The 23691-nt window shown below is 44.0% G+C and overlaps 1 protein-coding gene across 1 annotated transcript in view; it reads right to left on the reverse strand.

Annotated features, from left to right (window-relative positions):
* EIF4E3 (eukaryotic translation initiation factor 4E family member 3) overlaps window positions 1–20877 on the reverse strand; it is a 39045-nt gene extending 18168 nt beyond the window's left edge. Inside the window, exons 1-2 of the mRNA XM_069473809.1 lie at window positions 20714–20877; window positions 6282–6354 (exon numbers count right to left, since the gene is read on the reverse strand). Coding sequence (XP_069329910.1) covers window positions 6282–6354; window positions 20714–20877 — 237 coding nt within the window. The remainder of the gene's footprint in view (window positions 1–6281; window positions 6355–20713) is intronic.
* Between the last annotated feature and the right edge of the window lie 2814 nt (window positions 20878–23691).

Below are 23691 nucleotides of genomic sequence, written 5' to 3' on the forward strand. Positions count from 1 at the left end.
ATTTGAAAATTTAATGATTAAATGCAAAGTGAAAGCACTTGGTCAGCCTGAAGTAAGGAGACAAAGTGTGATTAGACTTGTTAACTATGGTGACCAATAAATCTCCATCTACGAGTCCTGATTGGAGCAATTATGCCCCACCTGACAGTCTTCTGCCAAATAGATAATCATTCATTACCAGGAAAACTGGCAAATCTCCTCCTCAATTTCCTACTGGAATGTTCTAAAGAAAAAAAAACTAGAAAAGAACCTACTTGAAAGTTCTTCAGAAGAAAAGATGCCATGTGTTGACAGACAACAAAGTGATGCATCTGTTTTGTAAAACAAATGAAAAACAAAGCCACCCAGCAGATATACCTCAAAAGAAAAAAAAAAAAAAATCCAAGACTTCTTCCAAGGGTTGTAGCATGTGTAGTAGGAGAGTATTTGTGAAATACTAAACAAATATTTTCGCTCATTAGGTATTTCTAGTTGCCTAGGGCTTGCCACCAACTGAATCAATGGCATTTATGGGCAGGACAGATAGCGATCAGAACAGAGTAGGCAACTGAAGAGCTTAATGGATGCTTTTAACTCACAGTAGACACAAAGGCTGAAAGCAAAGTGCTTCTGATTTATAAGAGCTAGATACTTGACAGAGAAATGGGTTTTGCTTTGAATTCCAAAAGGGCTTGACTCAAAGAAGGAGCTAAAGTTTGGAGTTCTGATCATAAAGTAGATGAGATGCTTGTTAGAACGTGAGGGCAACTTCCCAACACACAGGATGTCAGTCAATATAATCCAAACTCTGAGGTGGTGAGTTAAAACTTAGAGAGGAGAGTGGGTTCAAACCTTGAGAGGATGGGAGAGAGCCCTGCAAAAAGTTTGGGAACACCTAGCACAGTGTGTAGCCTGCTTCCTGTATACTGCAAGACTCCTATAGTAGGCCCTCACTCCTGCAGTGCTGAGCAACATGCAGCCTGGTCTGAGAACAGCTGGGGAGGCGGGAGGGGTTATTCTTGCTGGACAGGACTATCACAGCCTTACAAAGTCCCCCTTGTTCTGGTGGGATGTGGGGAAAGCAGCCAACATTCCCCAATCCACAATTTGGAGCATGAAATTGCTAGAAAGCCTATGGACAGTAAAGCCTGGGGTCTGGATGATATGTGTGTACATGCAGGAGTCTTATGATATGAGGTTATGGCAGGGCCACAGATGGTGGGCACAGCCCAAAGATCAGATGGGATCAGGTGTGTTTCTGCATATGCCAGTTCATGCACAGAAGGGGAAGAGGACATTTTCCCCAAGAGACCCTTAAACTGGAAGAGACCATGTTTTAATTGATAAGATTAAACCTCACCCCACCCCAATAAACACACACACACATACACAATGGCCTCCACTGCCATGAACAAACATGGAGGGTCACGAGCAATGTGACTTCAGTTATGGTTCTGCACAACTGTGTTGTGACCATAGATGCTGATCCCATTATCCGTATTATGAATAAATTAAATGATGGATAAAGAATCCTGTTATACTTGATATTAAGTCAGTGCTAGACAGAGCTATGAAGCAGACCTGGCTTCAGCTCCTTTTCTGTCTTTGTTTTCACTGTTGTGTTTCTCTCTCTCTTCCCTCAGGCCTCTCCCTTCACCTGAGTGGTTCACTCCAGGTCATTCCATTGCAGGACCCACCCACCGCGGGCTGCCCTGCTGTGCCCACAGTAGTGAGTATGTTGGATTCGTCTTTCCATCGTCCTGCATTATCAATACTGACCTACAAAATCTCTCCTTATGAAGGAACAGCCCTCATTTCTCAAGGGTTTGGAAAGCAATCTGTTGCCCTAACTTAATGACCCATAAGGGCCGAAGTGACAGTACCTAAATGTACCCATAAGCCGCCTAAATGACAGTACCTAAATTACTTTGGCACATGCGGGAAGAACATTCTCTTAACTTGAATAGATTGTATATATTGTTTATGAAGACTTTCTGTTTATAATAAATGATGCTGAATTTCCATTTATAGAAGAAATATGGGCCGGGCGAGGTGGCTCACACCTGTAATCCTAGCACTCTGGGAGGCTGAGGTGGGAAGATCGCTCGAGGTCAGGAGTTCAAAACCAGCCTGAGCAAAAGCAAGACCCCGTCTCTACTAAAAAATAGAAAGAAATTATCTGGCCAACTAAAAATATATATAGACAAAATTAGTTGGGCATGGTGGCGCATGCCTGTAGTCCCAGCTACTCGGGAGGCTGAGGCAGGAGGATCGCTTAAGCCCAGAAGTTTGAAGTTGCTGTGAGCTAGGCTGACGCCACAGCACTCTAGCCTGGGCAACAAAGCGAGACTCTATCTAAAAAAAAAAAAAAAAAAGGAAGAAGAAGAAGGAGAAGAAATATGAAGTTTCTGTTTTCTGTAAATTTAAGTAAAAAGTCAATTGATGGGAAATACAGGGTAGAACACAGTTGGACAAGTGTGGCAAAATCTTGAAGGGGATAAATCAAATTACTGAGGTTTGGGATAGAGTGCTATACAGGAATGAGTTTTTAGGGGTGCAATTTTTAGTCTTGGAGCAGGTAAGGCTGAAAGAAACTGGGGATAAGGCAGCCTCCTTCGTCAATCACATCTGGCAGGTAGCTCTTCATTCTCCAGCAGCTAAGATAGGGCTTGTTCCAAAGCCATGTTCTATTCTGTACTGCAACCACTGAGGATGCAAAAACACTAGAGAAATGTGGAAAAGTTGAACATGTTTACAAAAGAGGAAAAGGAGGCAGTAAGCATCTAGAAAGCACACCTAAATGAAAAATGGAATTTTCCAAGAAAAGCAGGAAAGTCGGAGATAAACTGAATTCCAGGCAGAGAGAATTATTGTTGGCTGTGATGACAGTGTCCTCAGCAGAGGTCAGAGGTCACTGGGTCTCTTGGAGGCTCTGCCTCCTCCACTCCTCAGTTGGGGGTAAAAGAAAGAGGACTGAACTCTAAGTGGAGGAAGTTCCAGTTCCAGAGACACGGCATGACTGGCTGTTTGGGCCACTTACCTCCTAGCCACAGTCTTCCTACCTAATAAATGGGAATAACAATTCCTCCCCCATGTCCATCAACTTCAATTTGCCAAAGAGCCTCAGAGTATAAAAAGACACATTATGTCTTTATGTAAGGTAATCATTAATAACACATAATTCTTTTCACCCAAACATGTATGGAGGAAGAACATAGACATGATTAGGGAGGCAGTTTTTCGGTGCTGTTAAGGTGAGAAAGAATTAACATACAGTCACAGAAGAAAGACAGTGAGACAAAAGCACGTCCTCAAAGGACTTTAAAGTCAGCACCCCAGCTAGTTCTTAACTACTAAAGACACTCACAGGCTGAAGTCCCAAAAGTTATTGGTAAGTTAAATATGTTTTCATAAGCAGAGGTGTCAGCAGTGGTATAATCCAGGGTATAACTGCTTGAAATAAATAATCTAGAAACAGAGGTATACAGTTTTCTGATATAAAATATGACTGAGGAAAGTATAAAAAGATGTCCCAACAGAAGGAGGCAAATGATGGCAGACCAGCTATCATTATCATTGGATAATTACTACGTGTGTTTTACTTCACTGTACCATTTCATTCCCACGACAGCATGATAAAATCACCATCACAATTCTTCTCATTTTATAACCGAGTAAACTGAGATACAGAGAGGTTAAGTAACTCGTCTGAGCTAGTAAGTGCCAGATATACAAAGCCAGGCACTGTGACTACCCTATACCTTAGCCAGTCAACTGATGGAGCTGAGGGGTAGAATCCAGTAACACTTTAATATAAAATGCCAACATTTGAGGGCTTACTAAGTACACAGCACTACTAAGAACCAGGTACAATCTCGTTTAACCCTCACTCAACCTTAGGGAGCAAGTGCTATTATAATCCCAGTTTTATAGATGAGGAAACCGAGGGGAATAGAGACATCAGAGATAGGAACTTCCTGACCACTCAGAGCAGTGTTTCTCAACCTTTTATTCATCGTTCCCCCCATCCCACCCTGAAGGAGCCCTTTTCCTATGATGATGATTTAATGCCACAGAGAAACTATGTATTTGTTCATGGGCTGCATGTATGTCTATGCTTTGTACATAAAAAGAGTAAGATGTGTTCACCGACCCTCTCCCAACAATCAATTTTTGCCCTATAGCTTAATGAATCCTTAATGAGCAGTCTAGTGTGACCCAGGAAAGTGGTTCATTTATTCATTTCTCATTTATTCATTCAAGCCCTCAATTTATTGAGTGAAAGAGACTACACACGATACAGTGTTGTGTGACTCCATTCATATGAAGTTCAATAATAGACAAAAATATATGGTGACAGAAATCAGAACAGTGGTTGCTCTGGGGTGGGTGTGAGGTTGACTGGAAGGGGCACGAAGAAACCTCCTGTTGTGAGGGAAATTTTTTTATCATGATCTGGGTGATGGTTACGTGCATGAATATCTTTGTCAAAATTTATGCTTAAGAAATCTGCATTTACTGTATATAAATTATATTCCAATAAAGTATGTTTTTTAACTGTTTGAATTGTTCTTTTACTATATTCATTTTTTTCCTATCATAAAAATAGTTGATTTTTATTCATTGTATTTGGACTCAGTTCATGGTGATTACAGTCTGAGGCAAATAGCATCCACGTAAGGGAATAAAGCATAGTTTTAAAAAAGTATTTCCCAGTGTGTGCCTGCCCAGGTGTTTTAAATGGGTTCCTGAAGACCCCAACATGCTGCTGGATCCAAATGCTCGGTGTGACTGTGTAGGGTCAGGAAAACCAGGCCAATCCCTTCATCTGACTTTGCCAATGTCTGCCCTGGAATCCCACGTGCAGCTCTGGTGATCCAATGTCATGGCGGAGTGGAAAAAGTCTAGGGAGGATCTAAAAGCCTTCACGTGAGGACAGACCTTAAAATCAAGTGCTCTGAGGATTATAAGATGGCTGCTGGGAAGAGGTAACAAAAGTCTACAAACTCACTGAAGGGAAGAAGGGAGGGGACTCTCAGACTCTGAGAGCATTTATTTCTCTGGACGGTGGCCCACGTGCTGCCTTTTGGCGCTGCTTGTACTTGGCACTGAATGGTTATTAACAGGGGCACTGTTTCTCTGCTTCCCACATGCTTATGTTATTTTCCCAACTAGCTCAGAATGGCCCGTGGTCAGGACTGTCTTTATACCAGTTACTGCTCTCTGTGGCTGCAAGCAGTACCTTACGATCAGATTTCTGGGACTCTGTAAGTATGAATGCCAAATTTTTTGAACCAGATACTGGGAGCTGGGTTTGAAAACACGGATCTTTGTGCTACTTCTGCATGTGAGAGGCTGCCTATGAGACACAATCTAGGTGCCAATCTATTGGAACTTCTAAAAGATTTAGGGGCATATAATAGGAAAACTATTTGAAATCTGTTCCTTCTAGAAAATTCATGGACATATGGTCAATGCAACCCTGAAGTAGCCTTAAAAGCCTTATTCTAACTGTAATAGTGTATTAAACTAGAAGAAGGGAGAAACTTGATAGGTTTTGCTTTTGAAGAAAATGGAAATGTGATCAACCAAATCAATCAGTTTTTCTTTTGAATGTTCACCCTCAGAGTTGGATAGAGAAAGAACTAATAGAACTAGGAGCTTACATTTGTTGAGAACTTACTATATCTATTAGGTATTCTACTAAGCATAGCATAAACATTTATTATACTTATTCAATCCTCACAGTAACTCATGCAGGGAGGTGCTATCAGTATAACAAGTTTACAGAAACTGAAGGGGTTGATATGTGCTTAGTATAGGAGGATGGAATTGGAAGGTAAAGTAGGAAACCTGGCTGAGACTCTCCACTTTCATGCTCTCCCTGGGTGACTTCTAAACCCTCAATAACTGCAGAGCTGTGCCATTGCCTGTCATAGATGGGAACAAAGATACACAGAGAGAATGGTAGGGCTGGAGTTTGAACAGGGACACAGAGGTGTCTTGAAAACTTTCACGCTTAACAGTCTGCTCCTCATGCAGGTCTATGCAAGGTTTAGGCAGTAGATAAAGTTTTAGCAGGTTGCCAAGACAAGAGCAGGCCACGTAAGTGTGTGCTTGGCTGGCCTCTGGGGTGGACTTGGTCAAGGGCAGCTGCACGGAAATGGACCAGGAGAGCTAACTCCTAAGCAGAACCCTGGGCAGGGGCCACTAGCATGGTGGCAATTTTCAAGTTGGATGTTTAAGTGTCCAACATATATTTAATACCATGTTAATCCGGTTCACCCCTTTCTTGAGCTTACCTGTACTGTTTGTACTGTGTAGATTTTCTTCAGATTTGACGCACACTCAGCTGCCGTGGCACCAGGGAGGGATCTAAGCAAATGTAAGCAAAAGAACAAAGACACAAACCAAACAAGCAGTCAGTGCTCACGAAATATTCCATAATATAATTCTACTGAGCTTAATAAAAAATCAGGTCTCAAAGCACAGAATTGCAAATTTCTGGGATGCTAGTTAGAATTTAAAATGTGAAATTCCTACTTTATGAAGTCATGTGTTTGCTTCCCCTAAAAATCAGCATATTTATTCTGTGGAAACTTAATAAAAAAAAAAGTTAAAGTATATAAAAAAGGTATTGGAAACTTTATAATCACATTTTAAAAAATACTTTAATAACCTAGTAATAAGCAAGCATTTTGCCTAGGATTTTAGATAATTGCCTATAGTACAGATGGCCATGAAGATGCACTGTCTGACCTGGTGATACGTATGAAAACTTGTTAGTACCCTAGTGGTAAATATGTACTCTTGAGAAACAAAGTGACCATTTGCCTACTTTAAGAAAACATTACTAAAAGTCAATCCTGATTTCATCTGAATTTGTATGTGTTTCCAAAAGACTTGCCTTTAGAAAGTACTTTGTTATTTTCTAAAGTTCTGATTTAATTAGCTCTGCTGAACTTTATGGTCGGAATGCATTAATCTTTAGTTTGCTATATGTTCCACTAGATGGCAACATACTACAGGTTTATTCACCAGAAATGCAATTTAACTGACTTTACCAAGCACCATTTACTGGGACTGGCGGTCAAATGACATGGTCTCATCAAACCTTAGGAATTAAGACTCTCAATTCCTGTCACCTTTTCTTTCTCCCTGTTATGAATTAGCAGTTTGTGCTCAAGAATGTTGAGGCCCAGTTACATCAAGCCTAAGATGGTATTTCAGCCCAGGACGGTGGCACTCGCCTGTATTTCCAGCTACTCAGGAGTCTGAGGCAGGAGGACTGCTTGAGCCCCACGAGGTCAAGACCAGCCTGGGTAACAGAGTGAAACCCCATCTCCAGTGATATTTCATCATACAAATAATGCTCAAAAGCTCCACTTACGGTTGTTAGTGAGAAATAAGAGGCTTGCTGAGAAGAGAAAGTACCCCATCACAACTGACCCACTAGGATCTAAAGCATATGAAAGCTACTATTCCCCAGGGAGCCTCACCATGTTGCACTTTCTGGACAGGTGCTAGATGACTACACACTAGAGATGTGCACAAAATTCCTATTAGCTCAGGGGTAGAGGAGATAGCAGAGGCCCATGCCAGGGGAGGGTAAGCACAGCAAGCTCTACAGACTTGCTCCATGAACTCTCCAGACATACTCCCTGAACTGTGAACCAGTGAAGGCTCCCTAGGTGTGGAACCTAAATATCAAAAATGCACTTCTGAATATAGTTCCCTCATCAGAAGGTCACTAAGGATGCACAATTACAGACTAGTTTGGGAACAAACAAGGAACCCCCATTGGCAAGTCTCATAAAGAAATCTACCCTCAAGTACTGAGTTCACAACTCTATTTTGTTCAGCAAAATAAATTTGATGGACATGGTTTTAACAACAGCAAATCCACACTTAAGCCCAGGAGTTTGAAGTTGCCCTGAGCTATGATGATGCCACTGCACTCTAGCCCAGGCAACAGAGGGAGACCCTGTCTAAAAAAAAAAAAAAAAAAAAAAAGCAAATCCACAATAACCATCATGATTGCATTTTTGTTGCCAGGCTTTAAGCCTAAAATAACTACGATGAAAGGTGTGGTGAAGGGTGAAGTCCTCAATCAATAACTTGTTAATGACAGCTCGTGCCTGGGCCCCTGATGAAATGCATCAGTCTGTATGGACTGCCAGGGCTGTGGTTACTAAAGGATCAACTTGGATAAATATTAATTTGCTATTTAATGCAGGTTCTTATGCCTTTTTCAGCTTAAATTATAAAAAGATTAGGGATAAAAACTTTTAAAGCCTCGATTTTTTTCTGAATAGACTATTAACAAGGAAAAATCTATTATTTTTATATTAAAATCTACTGGCATTTTTTCCAATACTGACTTTTCTTCCTTTGAAAAATTTAGCTGACTGCTCTACCAAATACGCCCAACAAATATATTCCTGGATGCCCCAAAGCACACAGAAGAGTATATAGGGGGCTCCTTCCCTAACTGTGTGTGTGTTGGGGGAAGATGGGATAGTAGGGTACAAAGGGAGGAAATGTACTTTTTATTTTTTTCATTTTAAAAACTAAGTATTTCAAAATTTTTTTTACTAATTTTTAAAGTTGAACTTCAATTTAGGATGATTTAGAATGAGTATAATTTGAATGTTCACCTCATTCAGACAGCATTACATCAATTTAAGCAAAGACAATGTAAGGGTAATACCATTTAACCTAGAAAAAAAAAAATCACTGATGAACATTTGCTTTCTATGCCTTTCTAAATGCCTGCCTTCATAGTCTGGTCTCTTACTTGTATTCCAGTGCAGGAGATAATTATACAAAGTCATTTAGGTTCTCTTAGTTTCACTATCCAAGTTGTTTTTTTTTTTTTTTTTTTTTTAATAAATTGAGTTTCCAAAGCCCCCAGAAGGGCTCTAGAACAAAACAACTAGGCAGTGCTTATTGTAAGACAAACATGTCAACAGCCAATATGTATGTGCTGAATTCCTGCTAATGTGCTGAGCATTTGACCTCCACTGCAGCACTGAATCTTGCAATCCTACTTATGCAGCTGTCAATATTATTTATCACCATTCTACAGGTGAGTAAGCTGGGGCTTATGGAGGTTTGGTAACTTGCCAAAGGCCACAAAAATGTGATTTGAATACAGGTGAACTGTCTGCAGTTTCCTGCTCTTCACCCCTCATTGCTGAGCTGCCCATTCAGGCCACACTTACACTTTTTAATGGGGTTTTGCAGTTGACTCTTGGTATGTTTTCATGAAAGTGACCATATTTGCTGAATCCTGTCTTTAGTACAAGATCATAGCTATAAAATTTTCTTCGAGGAGACAATGATTGGTCTTCACGATGGTGCAGGGTTAGGAAGGTTCTCACAAAAACCAACAAGATCACACTCAATGAGAGCTCTATTTTGACAGATTAACACTCGATGATACTGATGTGTTGGGGTTTGAGAGAAAACATGTCAAGTTTCACGGAAATTCAGTTTCCTAATCTCTTCCTGTTTTATGAATTATCCAGGTTTCACAATAACAAAACGATGATGTCAGAACTACTGATGGGGGTACACGGTTGGCTTGGCCAGCCAGCAGAAGGCATGGTGTTCTTCTGTGTGCCAAATCTGATTCTGACCGTCACTGAAAACACTCACGTGCCTCAACCTCAGGACTGAATCTCAGGCTTCTTTACAACCAATAAAGTTGGGCTACAGCCACAGAACCAATTTTAAAAAGGCAAACAAGCCAAGATTTTTAAAAGATCTGCCCTGTAAACAGGTCAGTCTGTACCGGACTTGCTGATTCAAAGCTGAACCAGGAGCTGTACCATCGACGGTTACTGTTTCGTAAAGTAGCAGTGCAAGCTGTTGGTGGCAAAGCTGCAGCCTTGGCAGCAGGAAGCCATGCCTCTCTTTCCCCCGTCACTCTGATAGACATTGTAGCAACCGGAAGGTGAATGTTTGTAATGGATTTCAGTGAAGGAAACATTTTCACTGGTATCACATATACAGTATATTCTCTTATCTTTAAGAAATCTTTTTATTTCATTCATGTTATAAATCTTAACCTCCCAACAGAATCCTAATCAAAAATGCTCTCTCTGTGGATGAGGGGTGCTCATCTGGGGTTTACCCCTCAGAGGACATTTGGCAACATCTGGAGACACTTTTTGGTTGTCAACTGAGGGGATGCTACTTGTATCTAGTGGGTAGAAGCCAAGGATGCTGCTGAACATCCTACAATGCACAGGGCAGCCCTCAGAGCAAACGACTTATCTAACCCAAAATGTCAATCATGTCAAGGCTAAGAAAACTCTGTTGTAGACATGTAGCAAACAGTCTCAGATGATCTTAAACTTATTTAGTCAACAAGGATTTGTTGCACACCTCTTTTAGCTGCTTGGGGTGCAGCAATGATCATTCTAGACAAAGCCCTGACCCCTTGGAGTTTATGAGTTACAGAACTAACACCTCTATTCCCTCAATTTCCCAGGCCCCTAAAGGCAAAGAAATAATGGTCAGATCCTTTTTAATTTGCCTAGAAGGGAAGAGGTGGGAAAGAAAGCTAAGAGAGGAATACACAAACTGATGATGACCATTCTTAGAAGAAGATACAGCCAGAGCTGTGGGAAATCACACAGCCTAGGAAATAGGACCTATTTTCGCATTCTCTGAATTCTATGCCACTCTCCCAGAGTATACAGCTAGAGATGAGAATACAGCAATGGAAGAATAAATGCCCCCTGGATGGATCAGGCTAAAGAATTTTAATTGCTCCACCAGGAGTTCCCTCTGTATTTAATATATTGATGCAATAATGGCCTTCTTTTGTTGAGTATTATTATATGAAAGGGTTTTGCATATATACATTATGTCTAATCCTTACTACAATTCTGCCAGGTTGGTATCATTATCTCCACTTTACAGATCAGGGAACTGAGGCTCAGCAAACATGTTTTTAAGCAGCAGATCTGTGTTCTTCTGCTGGTCTGTCTGGCTCTGATGCCCATGGCCTTCCCCTTAAACTAGGTTGCCTCCCAGTAAAAACTGAACAGTCATTGTCAGCGTGGGTGGTCACATATAGCACGTCATATGGCAAATCCCTCTCTCACCCCCTCTTAGATTATCTGTTCCCTCCTTGGTCCCACCCACTGCTCGTGCCTGTCATTCCTTCCCCCATCACAGTGCACCTCGCCACACTGTTGGCAGGGGGCAAAAGCAGACATGCAGGAGAGGGCTGGATTCCACTAGAATCCCTGGCAATAAAAACATCCCAAAATGTGATATAAAAACACAAATCAGGTAGAGCACATTTACAGGTCATCATTTTTGGGGGTTGGACATGGGAGGAAGATAATATACCAGACAAAGGCCACAGATGGGCTGTCGTAGGAAGGCAGGAAAGCACAGGGATTAGGAGGATGGTCTTTGGGATGAGTGGATCTCAGTTCAAGTCCCAGCTTTGCCACCTGCCAGCTGTGTGATAGGCCTGACTCTTTCTGACCCTCTGCTTCAGCTCTCTGACCCTCACCTTCCTCTCTAGAAACATGGTCTCTATTCCATGGTTTTGCTACTTAGACTATGTGAGCTGATGCTACATAAAGCATTTACATAGGGCATCTAATTGCATCTAATAAGCAATTATTGCTAACTTTATTAACATCATTGAGATGGACAGAAGAGGAGGACACAGTTGAGAAAGCTATTAGAACTAAGAGACACCAAGCCCATTTCCTAGATTAGATGGATTAGAGAGAGAGTAAGAGAGTTGCATATATAGCTGAGAACCTCCTATATCAACCTTCAGAAAAGAAAGCCCATTAGGCACCAGGCCCTCAAGGCTTCAGGCCACAGCTATGGTGAAGGCTGTTTCCACTTGAATTTGGCTAATTCAGAAACTGTGATGGTTAAGGCAGAAGTAGAAAGTGACCCTTTGAAGTCTGCCAAGTAGATGATGAATGCAAAGATGTCAGGGAGCTGTTTATGTTGCTTAAGACCCAAACTCCCAACTTTAGTCTGTTACTCCTGTGTGTCTCCAATTTCATAATGGAATAACAGGAAATTAATCTCAAGATTCTCTCTATATGAAACTGGTGAGAATTCTCTTCCATTTGAAATCCAATAAGGTTGGACCAACTGTTCTACTTAAATGGTTGCCAGGCACCTAAGCACTATTTATATGCAAAAATTTAATATGTTACTTACAAATCATGGTTACCTACTCATTAAAGTAGGTTGCTGAGAATCTCCACAAGATAAAACTCTTTTAGCTTAAGTCTAAAATGCCTGAAAGCATTTTGTCCTCCCTTATTCAAGAAATACTGAGCCCCGATAATTGAAAAGACTGCATATCATCTTATCCATGCATACATGATCTCGTTTCATTCTCATTAAAACACCCTGTGGTAAATAAAAGTTGCAACCCCACTTTAAAGATCGGCAAACTAGGCCAGGCTTGGTGGCTCATGCCTGTAATCCTAGCACTCTGGAAGGCTGAGGCAGGAGAATCGCTTGAGGTCAGGAGTTTCAGATAAGTCTGAGCAAGAGTGAGACCCTGTTTCTACTAAAAATAGAAAAAAATAGCCAGGCAACTAAAAATAGAAACAAAAAATTAGCTGGGCATGGTCTCGAGCGCCTGTAGTCCCAGCTACTTGGGAGGCTGAGGCAGGAGGATTGCTTGAGCCCGGGAGTATGGGGTTGCTATGAGCTAGGCTAGGCAAACTAAGTCTGAGGGTGGTAACTTGCCCATATACACAGTTGGTTAGTGGCAGAGCTGGGTCTTGAATCAAGGGATGTCTGACAACCTTGCCCTTAGTCACCAGCCTACACTGGATAGTTCCTGCAGGACTGATAGTCAGCTTGGCACCACGAACACACTCTGCACCAAACATGGTCCCAACTGTCCTGCAGCTTACAATCCTCAGTTCAGACGTTCCAAATGTGCTTTCCCCATTGAACCCCACTTTTCTTTTTGTTTTTTAAAGCATCATTAACAGTTTTTATTTTATTTTATTTTGAGACAGAGTCTCACTTTGTTGCCCAGGCTAGAGTGCCATGGTGTCAGCCTAACTCACAGCAACCTCAAACTCCTGGCCTCAAGCAATCTTCCTGCCTCAGCCTCCTAAGTAGCTGGGACTACAGGCATGCACCACCATGCCCGACTAATTTTTCTATACATTTTTAGTTGTCCAGCTAATTTCTTTCTATTTTTAGTAGAGACAGGGTCTCGCTCTTGCTCAGGCTGGTCTTGAACTCCTGAGCTCAAACAATTCACCCGCCTCGGCCTCCCAGAGTGCTGGGATTACAGGTGTGAGCCACTGTACCTGGCCTGAACTCCACTTTTAAAGACATAATTGCTGAAGTCTGAGCTCATTTAAGAAAGCTCATGAGGACAGAGGCTTTGTAAACACCTAGGGAAATTATCGTAACCATTACTTGGGGATCTCTTAGTGGGCCATAGCACCACCTACCAGCCACCTGCATACCTGGAGATGCTTCTTACGAAGCAAAGACACTGAAATGGTTTCCTCAAACCCTGCCTGCATCTTTGCCACTCAAACTGCCACTGGTCAATGGGCAGCATCACCTGGGAGCTCGTTAGAGATGCAGTCTCCAGGCCCCACTTGAGACCTGCTAACTCCCAGGTGATTTGTACCTACATTAAAGTATGAGGCATGCAGACTTACGTCATCTAAATCAAGTCACCACAAGAAATGCTAACAATTTGGAAAGTAAAACCTAATGAACTGCAATATCACAAGAAAAATATAAAAAATCACTATTGCACAGAGGCATTTGTCATCACCCAAAGACACTATCAAGACGGGGTTATCATTAAATGTGAAGGATAATTCTGTAAAAGTGCTTAAATATGGGTTTTCAGGCAGGGCTCTCTTCTTTTCTCTGCATTTTGAAGCAGGGAGTTGGTTCTTGGATTAATTATCTCCCATGAACTGGTCCTCAGTTTCCTTGTTTGTGAGATTAAGTGGTAGGCCCAGAGTACCTCTTATGTCCTGTCCAGCTCCCATAGTTTAGGATATGAGATTTGAGAGAATTATGTCCCCTCCATTGTTCATACTCATAGGAAAGCAGCGTTAAGCGGGGTTAGGGACACCAGTGCTGGGAGTCATACAGTCCCAATTCACTTCCTCCTTCTATTCTATTAATATATCACTGTGTGACCTCAAGCAAGTTACTTCTCTGGGCCTCAATTTTGTCATCTGTAAAATGTTGCTGATACATCCTACTTCAATATTGTGAGAACTTTGTGGACAATTATGTGCAGCATTTGGTCCAGTGCCTAACACAAAGGAGTAAATTGTAGTCCATATTACCAGATTAAAGTAGAAAAAGACGTTATGTAGTACAGTATATCCAATTACCAGATACACGTGCCTGGTACACGTGCGCATAATAAATGTTTGGCAAAAAAAATGAATGATGACAATATTCCACCTTATGGGAGAGAGAACTTCATTTCAGCTAAGAGAACCAACCTTGGAAGGAGGAAGACTTTAAAGCAGGGATTTGTCTCCTAAAAGCCAGTGTTCCTATTGAATTTACATCAACATCAGGCTCAGCTGTCACAGGAAAAATCTGCACAGGGCCAGCTACATGATTAAGTATACCCTGCGTATGTCCTTCACTCCATTAAAGCTGATTTCATTTTAATCACTTTTAGATAGATCTGTGGCTTGCGGCTACACCAGCTTCCTGTCTGAGAAAGAAAGTCACATACAAAAATGGTCCAAGCCCTATTATTTACAGTTAATAATGCATCTACTGAAAAGATCTACATGATCTAAATGTTTTATTTCTGCATGTTTATTTGATTTTGATTTCTCTCTGCCTCCCTCTATAATCACTCCTAGTTTATTACATAGCTCCTTGGCGGTAGCAACCGAGGCTCTCTTCATCTTGATATATAATTAATCCTTCCGCACATGAAGGATGGGTGGACAAGAAGTTTAACAGTGTTAGAGTTTACAACAGAACTAAGTAAGGCCAAGTTTTGAATTGTCCTCATGTCAGATCACGAAAGTCTTGCCAGCTGCCTTAGGTTTGGAAGTAGGTAAACAGCATCTGTAATATTAAAAGCAGGAAAAACATTTTTTGAGCAGCCAGTCCCGGGTAAGGACTAGTAAATTTTCTGAATGTTTAGGGCCCTCAGACCTTTCTGGGAGAAGTCACCACTAGTGCATAGGTGGAAAGGCTGAGAACTCCCTCGCCCAGGACCTTGCCCTGCCAGATCTACCCAGAAGATCTTTGCCCCTTACAAAAATAAAATCCTGGGCCATTTAGAGTTTGTGGGGTCAGAAGGACAAGAGTGGGAGGGAAACACAGGAAAAGCTGAGCTGCCAGCCACCGTCTCCCTGCCACCTATGGCCCTTCCCCACAGCCTCCTACCCTGGGATGCCCCTTGTCAAGTCTGGCCCCACCTCCCTGTGTCAGGTTTGTTATTATGGACTACACCATGGGAATGTATTTGGAAGCATCACACCCTGTAAGGCAGGACCCTATGGAATGCAGCAGCTCTCTGAGTTCTTCACTGATGCTACTGACGCATATGGCATGTGACACATCCCTCCTTTGAGGACATCTTTGCAATCTTATAACCTACCACAGTGACTAGTAACTAATACACTCAATTATTATAATATGATCAATCAATAGAGCAGTAATTCTCAAGTTTGGATAGCTAAGGCACTTGGTACAAACCCGTCTTCCACACCCAGAGGTCTGATTGAGTAGGTCTGGGGCAGGGCGGGGAGCCTGTATTTTAACAAGCACAGCCGGGTGGTTCTGATGAGTGGATGGAGGAGGGACTACACTTTGGGAAACATGGGCTTGGTGGAGCTAAACCCTGATGGGGTGGGCTTGGTGACAGATGTGGGCGATGGCTCTTCTTTGTAATCACAAACAAAAGTCTGCAAATACCCCCTAAGCACCTACTGTGTGCCGGGCACTATAATGAGCACTCCCTGGAGTCACAGATGCCAGGCAGTTAGAGGCTCACAGGCAAGAGGGAGGGACAGAGGAGGAATCAATTAACCATGGTACAAATGTTGGCCTATAGAACACGCTGTGGGAACACAAAGGCAGTGGGTTTAATCCTGACTGGAGCATAGGCAGTTTAAGGACCATTACAGAGAATGGGCATCCTAATAGGGCCATAAAGGATGCAAGGCAGTTTTCCAGGTAGACAAAAGGAAGAAAGGCATCCCAAATAGAAGTAACATCAGGAAACAAATTTCACAAGCTGGTAAGTCATGGCTTACCCAAGAAAAGGGCTGGTAGTCTGACGTTACCGGAAAGAATGGGCATACTGAGTGGTATTTTGGATTTGGGAGTGGTAGGTAATAAGGCTAAAAAGGAGGTGGGTTTCATTTTTAAAATAGCAGTATATAAATTTGTACCACAATCTGTAAGTCCATGGTTTTTCTTCTTTAAAAAAAAAGGGCTGGGAAATCCTTTCTTGAAATCAAAGCAGCTCATTTCTAAAACCATCACTCAGGGCTGCTCTGGTAGAGGGAAGGGTGGAGATCCAGAATGCCCCCAGTGTGGGTCACACAACCCCATGACAGAGGCACCCTTAGGTGGTGAGAGACATAAAGTAAAAATCTGCTGCTGTGGCAGAGGAGAGGGATGAGGGAGTTTTGGAATGACAAGATCAGGATGCCTGGAGAAGGGAAGTGCCTGGGAGCAGGCAGGTAGCCAAGCAGGCTAGTGTGTGACTGGGACTCAAGGTGGCCAGGGTCTGCAGAGAGAGGGCATGAGATGAGGGAATGGCTTAGACTTGCAGCAAGTTTTCCAGGGTGATCGACAGTATGAAGTACAGAATTGGACGGAGTAGGGTACTTGGGGTAGACGAAGGTTCAAGGATCAAATGGAAATTCCAACTTTGAAGAACTGGTAATATGGCAGGACGGTTGATCAATACATGGTAGGCAGAAAAGGAAGAGAGTGGAGAGAAATCAACTCAGTTACTGAATAATAAGTACTGCACTTAAAGTGCCCATGGACTTCACTGGCTCTCAGAAATACTTGTCCAGAACTGAGGGTTAGAGATGGAGATTTGCAAGTAATAATCAGAGTAATGCGAGCCAGCACAGGAGAAGGTAGAGTGTTGGGTAGAATACAACAACACATCAAATATTTAGTGCAGGCAGACTCGTGGTAGGCTGCCATCTAGGAGCTAAGGACAGAGCACTGGGGAAAGACCCCTGCCCCCTTGAAACTCACATTCTAGTGAGAGAAGACAAGCAAATGGTGGGAATGCCATGGAGAAAATAAAACAGAGTCAGGGGCCTGGGTGTGTGTCAGAATGTTTGTGCCATTTTGTATCAGTGGTCAGGGAAGGTCTCACTGAGAAGGTGACCTGTGAGCCCTGGAAGGACACGAAAGAGCAGGCCAAGCAGCTGATGGAGGAAGGGCATGGCATGCAGTGGGAACTTTAGTGGCAGAGGCCCATGTTTGGGTTGATGGAGAAAGAGCAAGGGGATCAATGAGCTGAAGGGTGGCAGGAGGAAGAGTGACAGGGGAGGAAGGGGTCCTGGGCAGGGCAGGAAGAGCTGCAGAGTCCTATGGGCTACTGTAAGTACTTTGGCTTTTGCTGGGAGTGGAGGGAGGTTACAGATGACACCAAGAATTTTGGGCTGGGAAACAGGAAGGATGGAGGTGCTGTTAACTGCCAGACAGAAGGAGGCAAGTTTAGGAGGGCAGCTGGGGAGGTGGTTCAGCACAAGCTGAGTTTGGATGTATTTATATTAGGCATCCACGTGGAGATAGGAGGAGCTGGGTGTACAAGTGTAAAATTCATGGAATCACCAGCATTCAGATGGCATTGAAAGCCCTGTGACTGGAAAAGATCACTGGGATAGGAGGAGCAGAGATGAGGCCTGAAGACTGAGACCCGTGGAAAAAACTCAGAGGGAAGGGGGTCACCATGAGATGAAAATGAAGTAGTCAGAGACACATAACCAAGAGTGGCCTCCAAGAATCAAGGCAGGACAGGGTTTTAAATATCCAGAAAAGGGGGGGGGGGAAACTCTTCATCCTATACCCCCAAACTAAAATTGACCCTTCCAATGCTTAAATTCTTAGCCATTCAGTCTAATTTTTTTAACCAAATAGAGATTTATTGGAGTTGACTAATAAAAATGGAAATAACTCCACTGAAGGGGGTTTTCCAGTTCATTCAGTGGGGGGGGGAATGAATTTAGGTTGCTGGCTTCCTAATGCTGAATTCAGACAAGCTGCTCCACAGACGGGAGGTGTGGGCATGGGGAGGGGTTGGTAATTTGGGAGCATGGTAATAACAGTGTTAATAGTTAACACTTATTAAGCACTTTATGCCAGGCACCTGTTAGGTGTTGTACATCCATGGCTCTCAGTTAATCCTCAGAACAGCCCTATAAGATACACCCTATGACTGTCCCCACTTTACAGACAATGAAAGTGAGGCTTGGGGAGGCTAGGTTGCTCGCTCATCACCAGACAGTAGGCTGGAAGGAAGGACACGCCAGGAGATAGGTGACAAAGGGGAGTTTTAAGTAGCAGGAGGCCTTTGGATGCTGTGGAACTCAAAACTGATGTCATCAGTGGCAGACATTAGCTATGGTGCAAGGAAGGTAGCCTTGGAGAGCTCTCCTGAGAACCTCAGTTTCTAGAATGTCATTTCTCTGGTGAAAAAAGTTACAAATGAACTTCTAGAACACAATGTGCTCATAACCTGGAGTGGGTGGGGGAAGTCTATATAAATGTAATGGATTCCCAGGGAAGTAGCAAAAGTTCAATACAAATTATGAGATGATTGAGCAGGCAAATTGAATTCAGATGTACAATGCTGGAACTAATTATAATTTTTAAATTTAATACAGCCATATCTATTAAAGATTTGGACACTGTGGCAAAAATGTATTTCATGTGATTATTGACTTTCAGAAAACAAAAATGTGCAAATCAATAGTAAGATATGGTTTGTGTCTTCACTGAAGTTACTATTGTTATCTTAAAAGATACAAAGTATTACTAAAAGGTTGTGTTGTTTGTAGTATTAATAATCTTAGGCCATTCCTAAAAAGTGTTGTTCCTATGTATAGACTAATTTTTGACCTTTCTAAAAAGAAACTCTCTTGATACTGTTTCCACCGGTCAACAGTATCCACAATTTAGATAGACTACAGGTCCAGGTTTAGCAACAGATACCAGGTAACAACAGCATAGTTACAGCACACCTTTGAAAACAAAGACACATGATTTCATTCCGCTAAAGTTTGCCAAAACCACTCATGTTATGACAATAAAAGACTCTCTTAACATCTCATAACGAAAGTGAAAATGTTTTGAAAAACGACTCACTCCATTTCCCCCACCCTCAACTTCTTTGGGTCCCCGGAAAAGAAAATGGCTCCAAGTGACAATTCTCATAGATCTAATTCCAACAGGAAAAAGAAGGAATGAGTTTGTCTTCATTGAAAAAGACGAGTATCACTTTTTAAAAATCTTGCAGGCATTTCATGGAAGGCCTTGTAAAACCAGATTTGTGTGTACTAAGTAAATTTCTCAGTAAATTTCTACTAAGTAAATTTCTCACATACATTTCCTCCTAACATTTAACCACAGTAGGCACCGGTTTCATCAAAATTTGCAAAAGCTCCTGGGACAAGCTTGGGGTATCATCACTGGGCACCCAGTGTAAGGTAGACACTAAGAAGGGGCTTGGCTTTCTTCCATCTATGCATTTCTGAAAAATTTTTGTGTGTTCCTACTATGTGCCAGGCACAGTTCTAGGTACTGGGATTTAGCAAGTGTCAACAACAAAAAAAGTCTCTGCTCTTTGACGACTCAGCAGAGGCTTGAAAATATTCAAGGATTGAAAATAAACAAAGTCATATATAATAGAATGTGGCTGTGTCAGGCATTATAAAGAAAAGAAGGCAGGGTGAGAGGATGCAAAATGATGGAGGAGAGTATCTATTTGAGATTCGGTAGTCAGAAAGGCCCTTCTTAGGAGACGGCAGCTGAGCTGTCCCCTGAGAACGTTGTAATTGTCCCCCTTTCCTGACAAGGTGAGCGGATGCTCAAGGTTGAATTCCCAGCGCACAGCAGGTGTGCGGCTCCGGGGCAGGTGCTCAGGAAATGCCTGCCCAGTGGATGAGAGAGAATCTGAAGAGGTGTCCTCGGCAGCGTGGGCCGGGCGTGGGTGCAGGCGCACGCTGTGCAGTAATAATGCCACCACCGCACCCCTCCCAAGGGATAGTCAACTTTCCCGAGTGCTGTCACGGCTGAGGTCGTGTCCTGAGCTTGCTAAGAGCCCCGTGAGGTAACCAGGACAGCTGTCGCTCTACAGCGAGGACGCGATTACCCCCCGACTCGCCCACCATCTCCCCCGGCCCAGCCAGGACGCCCGTGCGGGCGTTCGCTTCCGAAGGGAATAAAGGGGGGAAAGTGTTGCCGAAACTTTTGGGGCAGCGCTCTCCTCTCCCGGCCCGGGAGGCGAGGCCGCCCAACAGCCGCTCGGCGCGGCCCAAACCTGGGCTTCCGACCCGGCTCTGCACCGGTCCCCGAGCGCGCGCCGGCGGACGCGCGACGGGACCGGGGTCTGCGCCACGGCGGAGCCGGCCCGGGACGGCGGCGCCCGGCGCGGGGCGCGGGGCTGGGCCGAGCGCACCGGGCTCCGGGGCCGGGCCGAGACAAAGCGGTGGCGGCGGGCCCCGCGCCCCCTCACCTGTCGAGCCAGAAGGTCCAGGGCGAGTGCAGCGGGACCCCGCCCGGCTCGGGCCGCAGCGCCGACAGCTGCTGCAGGCCGAGCGGCGGCTCGGTGGCGGCGACGCGGGGCCCCGGCGGCTCCCGGGCCCCGGCGGGGGGCGCGGCGGCCGGGGGCAGCGCCATTTTCTCCGCCCCGCCTGCCAGGCCGGCGGACGCGCGGACCGCGGGGCGAGCGGCGGCTGAGTCACCCCGGTCCCTGCCTGCCCCGCCCCGCCCCGCCCCGCGCGCCCCGCCCCGGGCCCGCCGCCGGCCGCCCGCCCGGCCTGGGAGCCGCGCAGGGAGCTGCCCCGGGCACTGCCGGGCCGCGGCCGTCCGACAAAGACAGGCTGCCCCCCGGCCGGGTGGGGGACCGATTCGGCACAGGCACGGACCCAGCGTGGGGAGGACCGACGGACGGGCTGGGGGCGGCGGCCGGGGACAGACTAGCGGGCCATGGGGTGAGAGAGACAGAGGAAAGGTCCGGGAGCTGGCTCTTCAGCCAGGCAGGAGGTCGGCGGGATGGAAAAGCAGGCTCGGGACAGATGGAGGGATGGATGGACCAGTGGCTGGAGTCTCAGACTCACGGTGCGAGGGAAGGAGGGATGGATAGACATACCAGCAGTCTGAAGGATGGACGGGAAAGCTGGCAGATGGTTGGAGGAGGGAAGGAGATAGAGGGATGAAGGGCAGATGGAGGCACAGTTGGATGTGACAGATAGATGGAGAGGGGAACCGATGGCCAAATGGATAAAGAGACTCCCACGCCCGACAGTGCAAAAACAAAAGGCCAGACAGAAGGAAGAAAGGGGAACCACTGACTTGGAGCATGAGCTTGTGGCACTCCAGCTTTGCATTCCCCATGGTCAGAGCATGCTTCCCAACTCAGTTGATTTGAAGGGCCCAGATCCCCCATTTCACCCTCTCTGGAGCCACCTGTGCCCACAGTGAGGGGCTGCAGCCTGGCCTAAAGTGTGGTCAACTTCAAAGGAGGCTTCCCAAAGTCAGCCAAAGTTCTCCAAGCCTGCCCCAGAGCACAGGTAAGGAAAGTGAAGGAAAGAGGGCAGTTTTGAACACAGAGCCCTCTGTCCCCTGCACCTCTAAACACACAGGAAGTCCCTATGGCCATGAGATTCCTGAGCTTAAAGCAAGAGGGACCTTCCTAACATAGCCCCTCCCCAAGTCTCTCTTACTTTTTTTTTTTCCAAAAGAAAAGCAAAGTTATGAGGCATGTGAACACACAAGTCACAACCAGCATGGGCATGGACACCCTCTTTAAACTTTGAACTTGAATTTCTGGATAGTTCCTCTCTGGCCTTTAACAGTAAGGATGTGTAGAGTTCCCTCTCCTCATAGATTTCCTACCTGGCTTAGCACCTGTTCTGCTCTTGAGCAGTCACTGGGATACTAGGAGGGATGGACTAGAAGAGGCGCTGCAAACAAGCCTATCATAATAGGCTATCATGAAACCCAGGGTAGATGCCCTCCTTAAAAGGTAACCAAGGTTAAGGCTGGCACGGTGGCTCGTGCCTGTAATCCTAGCACTCTGGGAGGCCAAGGCGGGAGGATTGCTTGAGGTCAGGAGTTTGAGACCAGCCTGAGCAAGAGCAAGACCCCATCTCTACCAAAAATAGAAAAATTCACCAGGCGTGGTGGCGCGAGCCTGTAGTCCCAGCTACTCAGGAGGCTGAGGCAGGAGGATCGCTTGAGGCCAGGATTTTGAGGTTGCAGTGAGCTAGGATGATTCCACTGCCCCTCTAGCTGGGCAACAGAGTGAGACTCTGTCTCAAAAAAAAAAAAAAAAAAAAAAAAAAAAAAAAAAAGGTCATCAAGATCAGATAAAATGGCAACTCAATTAAAACAAGACCACTGCTTTGTGATCTCTGCTTCAAACACAACTTCTATACAACATATGATTCTGGAAGGAATGACATATTTTATAAAGTCCATGCAACACTGAGATAACTGGAGGTCCTTTGGTTAGATGCATTTATTCGTTCCCTTAATTTCTCCTTTTATGTTCTCAAGAAAACACTTAAGCACAAGCTTAAGTTTGGAGGATTGTTGGCTGCAGTTAAAAATCTGATACATATTGGCAAATTGCTGTGCAAAGCAGTTACATGAATTTATATGTAACTGATTTATAAATAATGGTTGATTCTGCAAATGTAGGCATCCTTTAGGTTGTTTTGAGCACTTTACCCTTATTAACTCATTTAATCCTTACAACAGGCCAACAAGGAAGGTACTATTAACCCATTTTACAGATGAGGAACAGAGAAGCTAAGTCAACCCCAAAGTCATACAGTTAATAAGTGGTAAAGCTGGGATTTGGACATAGGCATTCAGACTTCAGAGTCTAAGCTTTCCACTGCCAGGCTCTACTGCCTCTCTAAATGGAAAACTAGCAGGTTCACATAGTAAAAATCAGCCATGAATAGATTTCCCTCTCTCCCCACACTGTCAATCTTCCTGCCAAGAGGAAACCATTGGTAAGAGTTTCCTTCCAGAAAAATGCAGGTCTGCACATATAAGTATATATCTAGATTTATAAATTGTATATCTATATGTTTTCACAGAAATAGAAGCATTTAATGCCAATGCTGCACCTTCTTATTTCACTTAACATTGTATCTTTGAAGATTTTTCTATATCAAAACACGGAGATTTACTTCATCTTATGGGCTGCAAAGTAATGCATTATAAAGTAGTAATATAATTTAATTCACTAGCCCTCAATATTTATGTGATTTCTAGATTTGTTCTTATATAAATAATGCTACCATAAGCATTTTTATATTTATGTCTTTCCTCATCTGCACAAGCTTAAGTTTGGAGAAGAAGAATTGTTGGCTGCATTTAAAATCTGATACATAGTGCCAAATTGCTGTGCAAAGCAGTTACAGGAATTTATATATAACTGATTTATAAATAATGGTTGATTCTGAACATTTATATTTA

The sequence above is a fragment of the Eulemur rufifrons genome, chromosome 7, assembly GCF_041146395.1.
Source record: "Eulemur rufifrons isolate Redbay chromosome 7, OSU_ERuf_1, whole genome shotgun sequence".
Taxonomy (NCBI): Eukaryota; Metazoa; Chordata; class Mammalia; order Primates; family Lemuridae; genus Eulemur; species Eulemur rufifrons.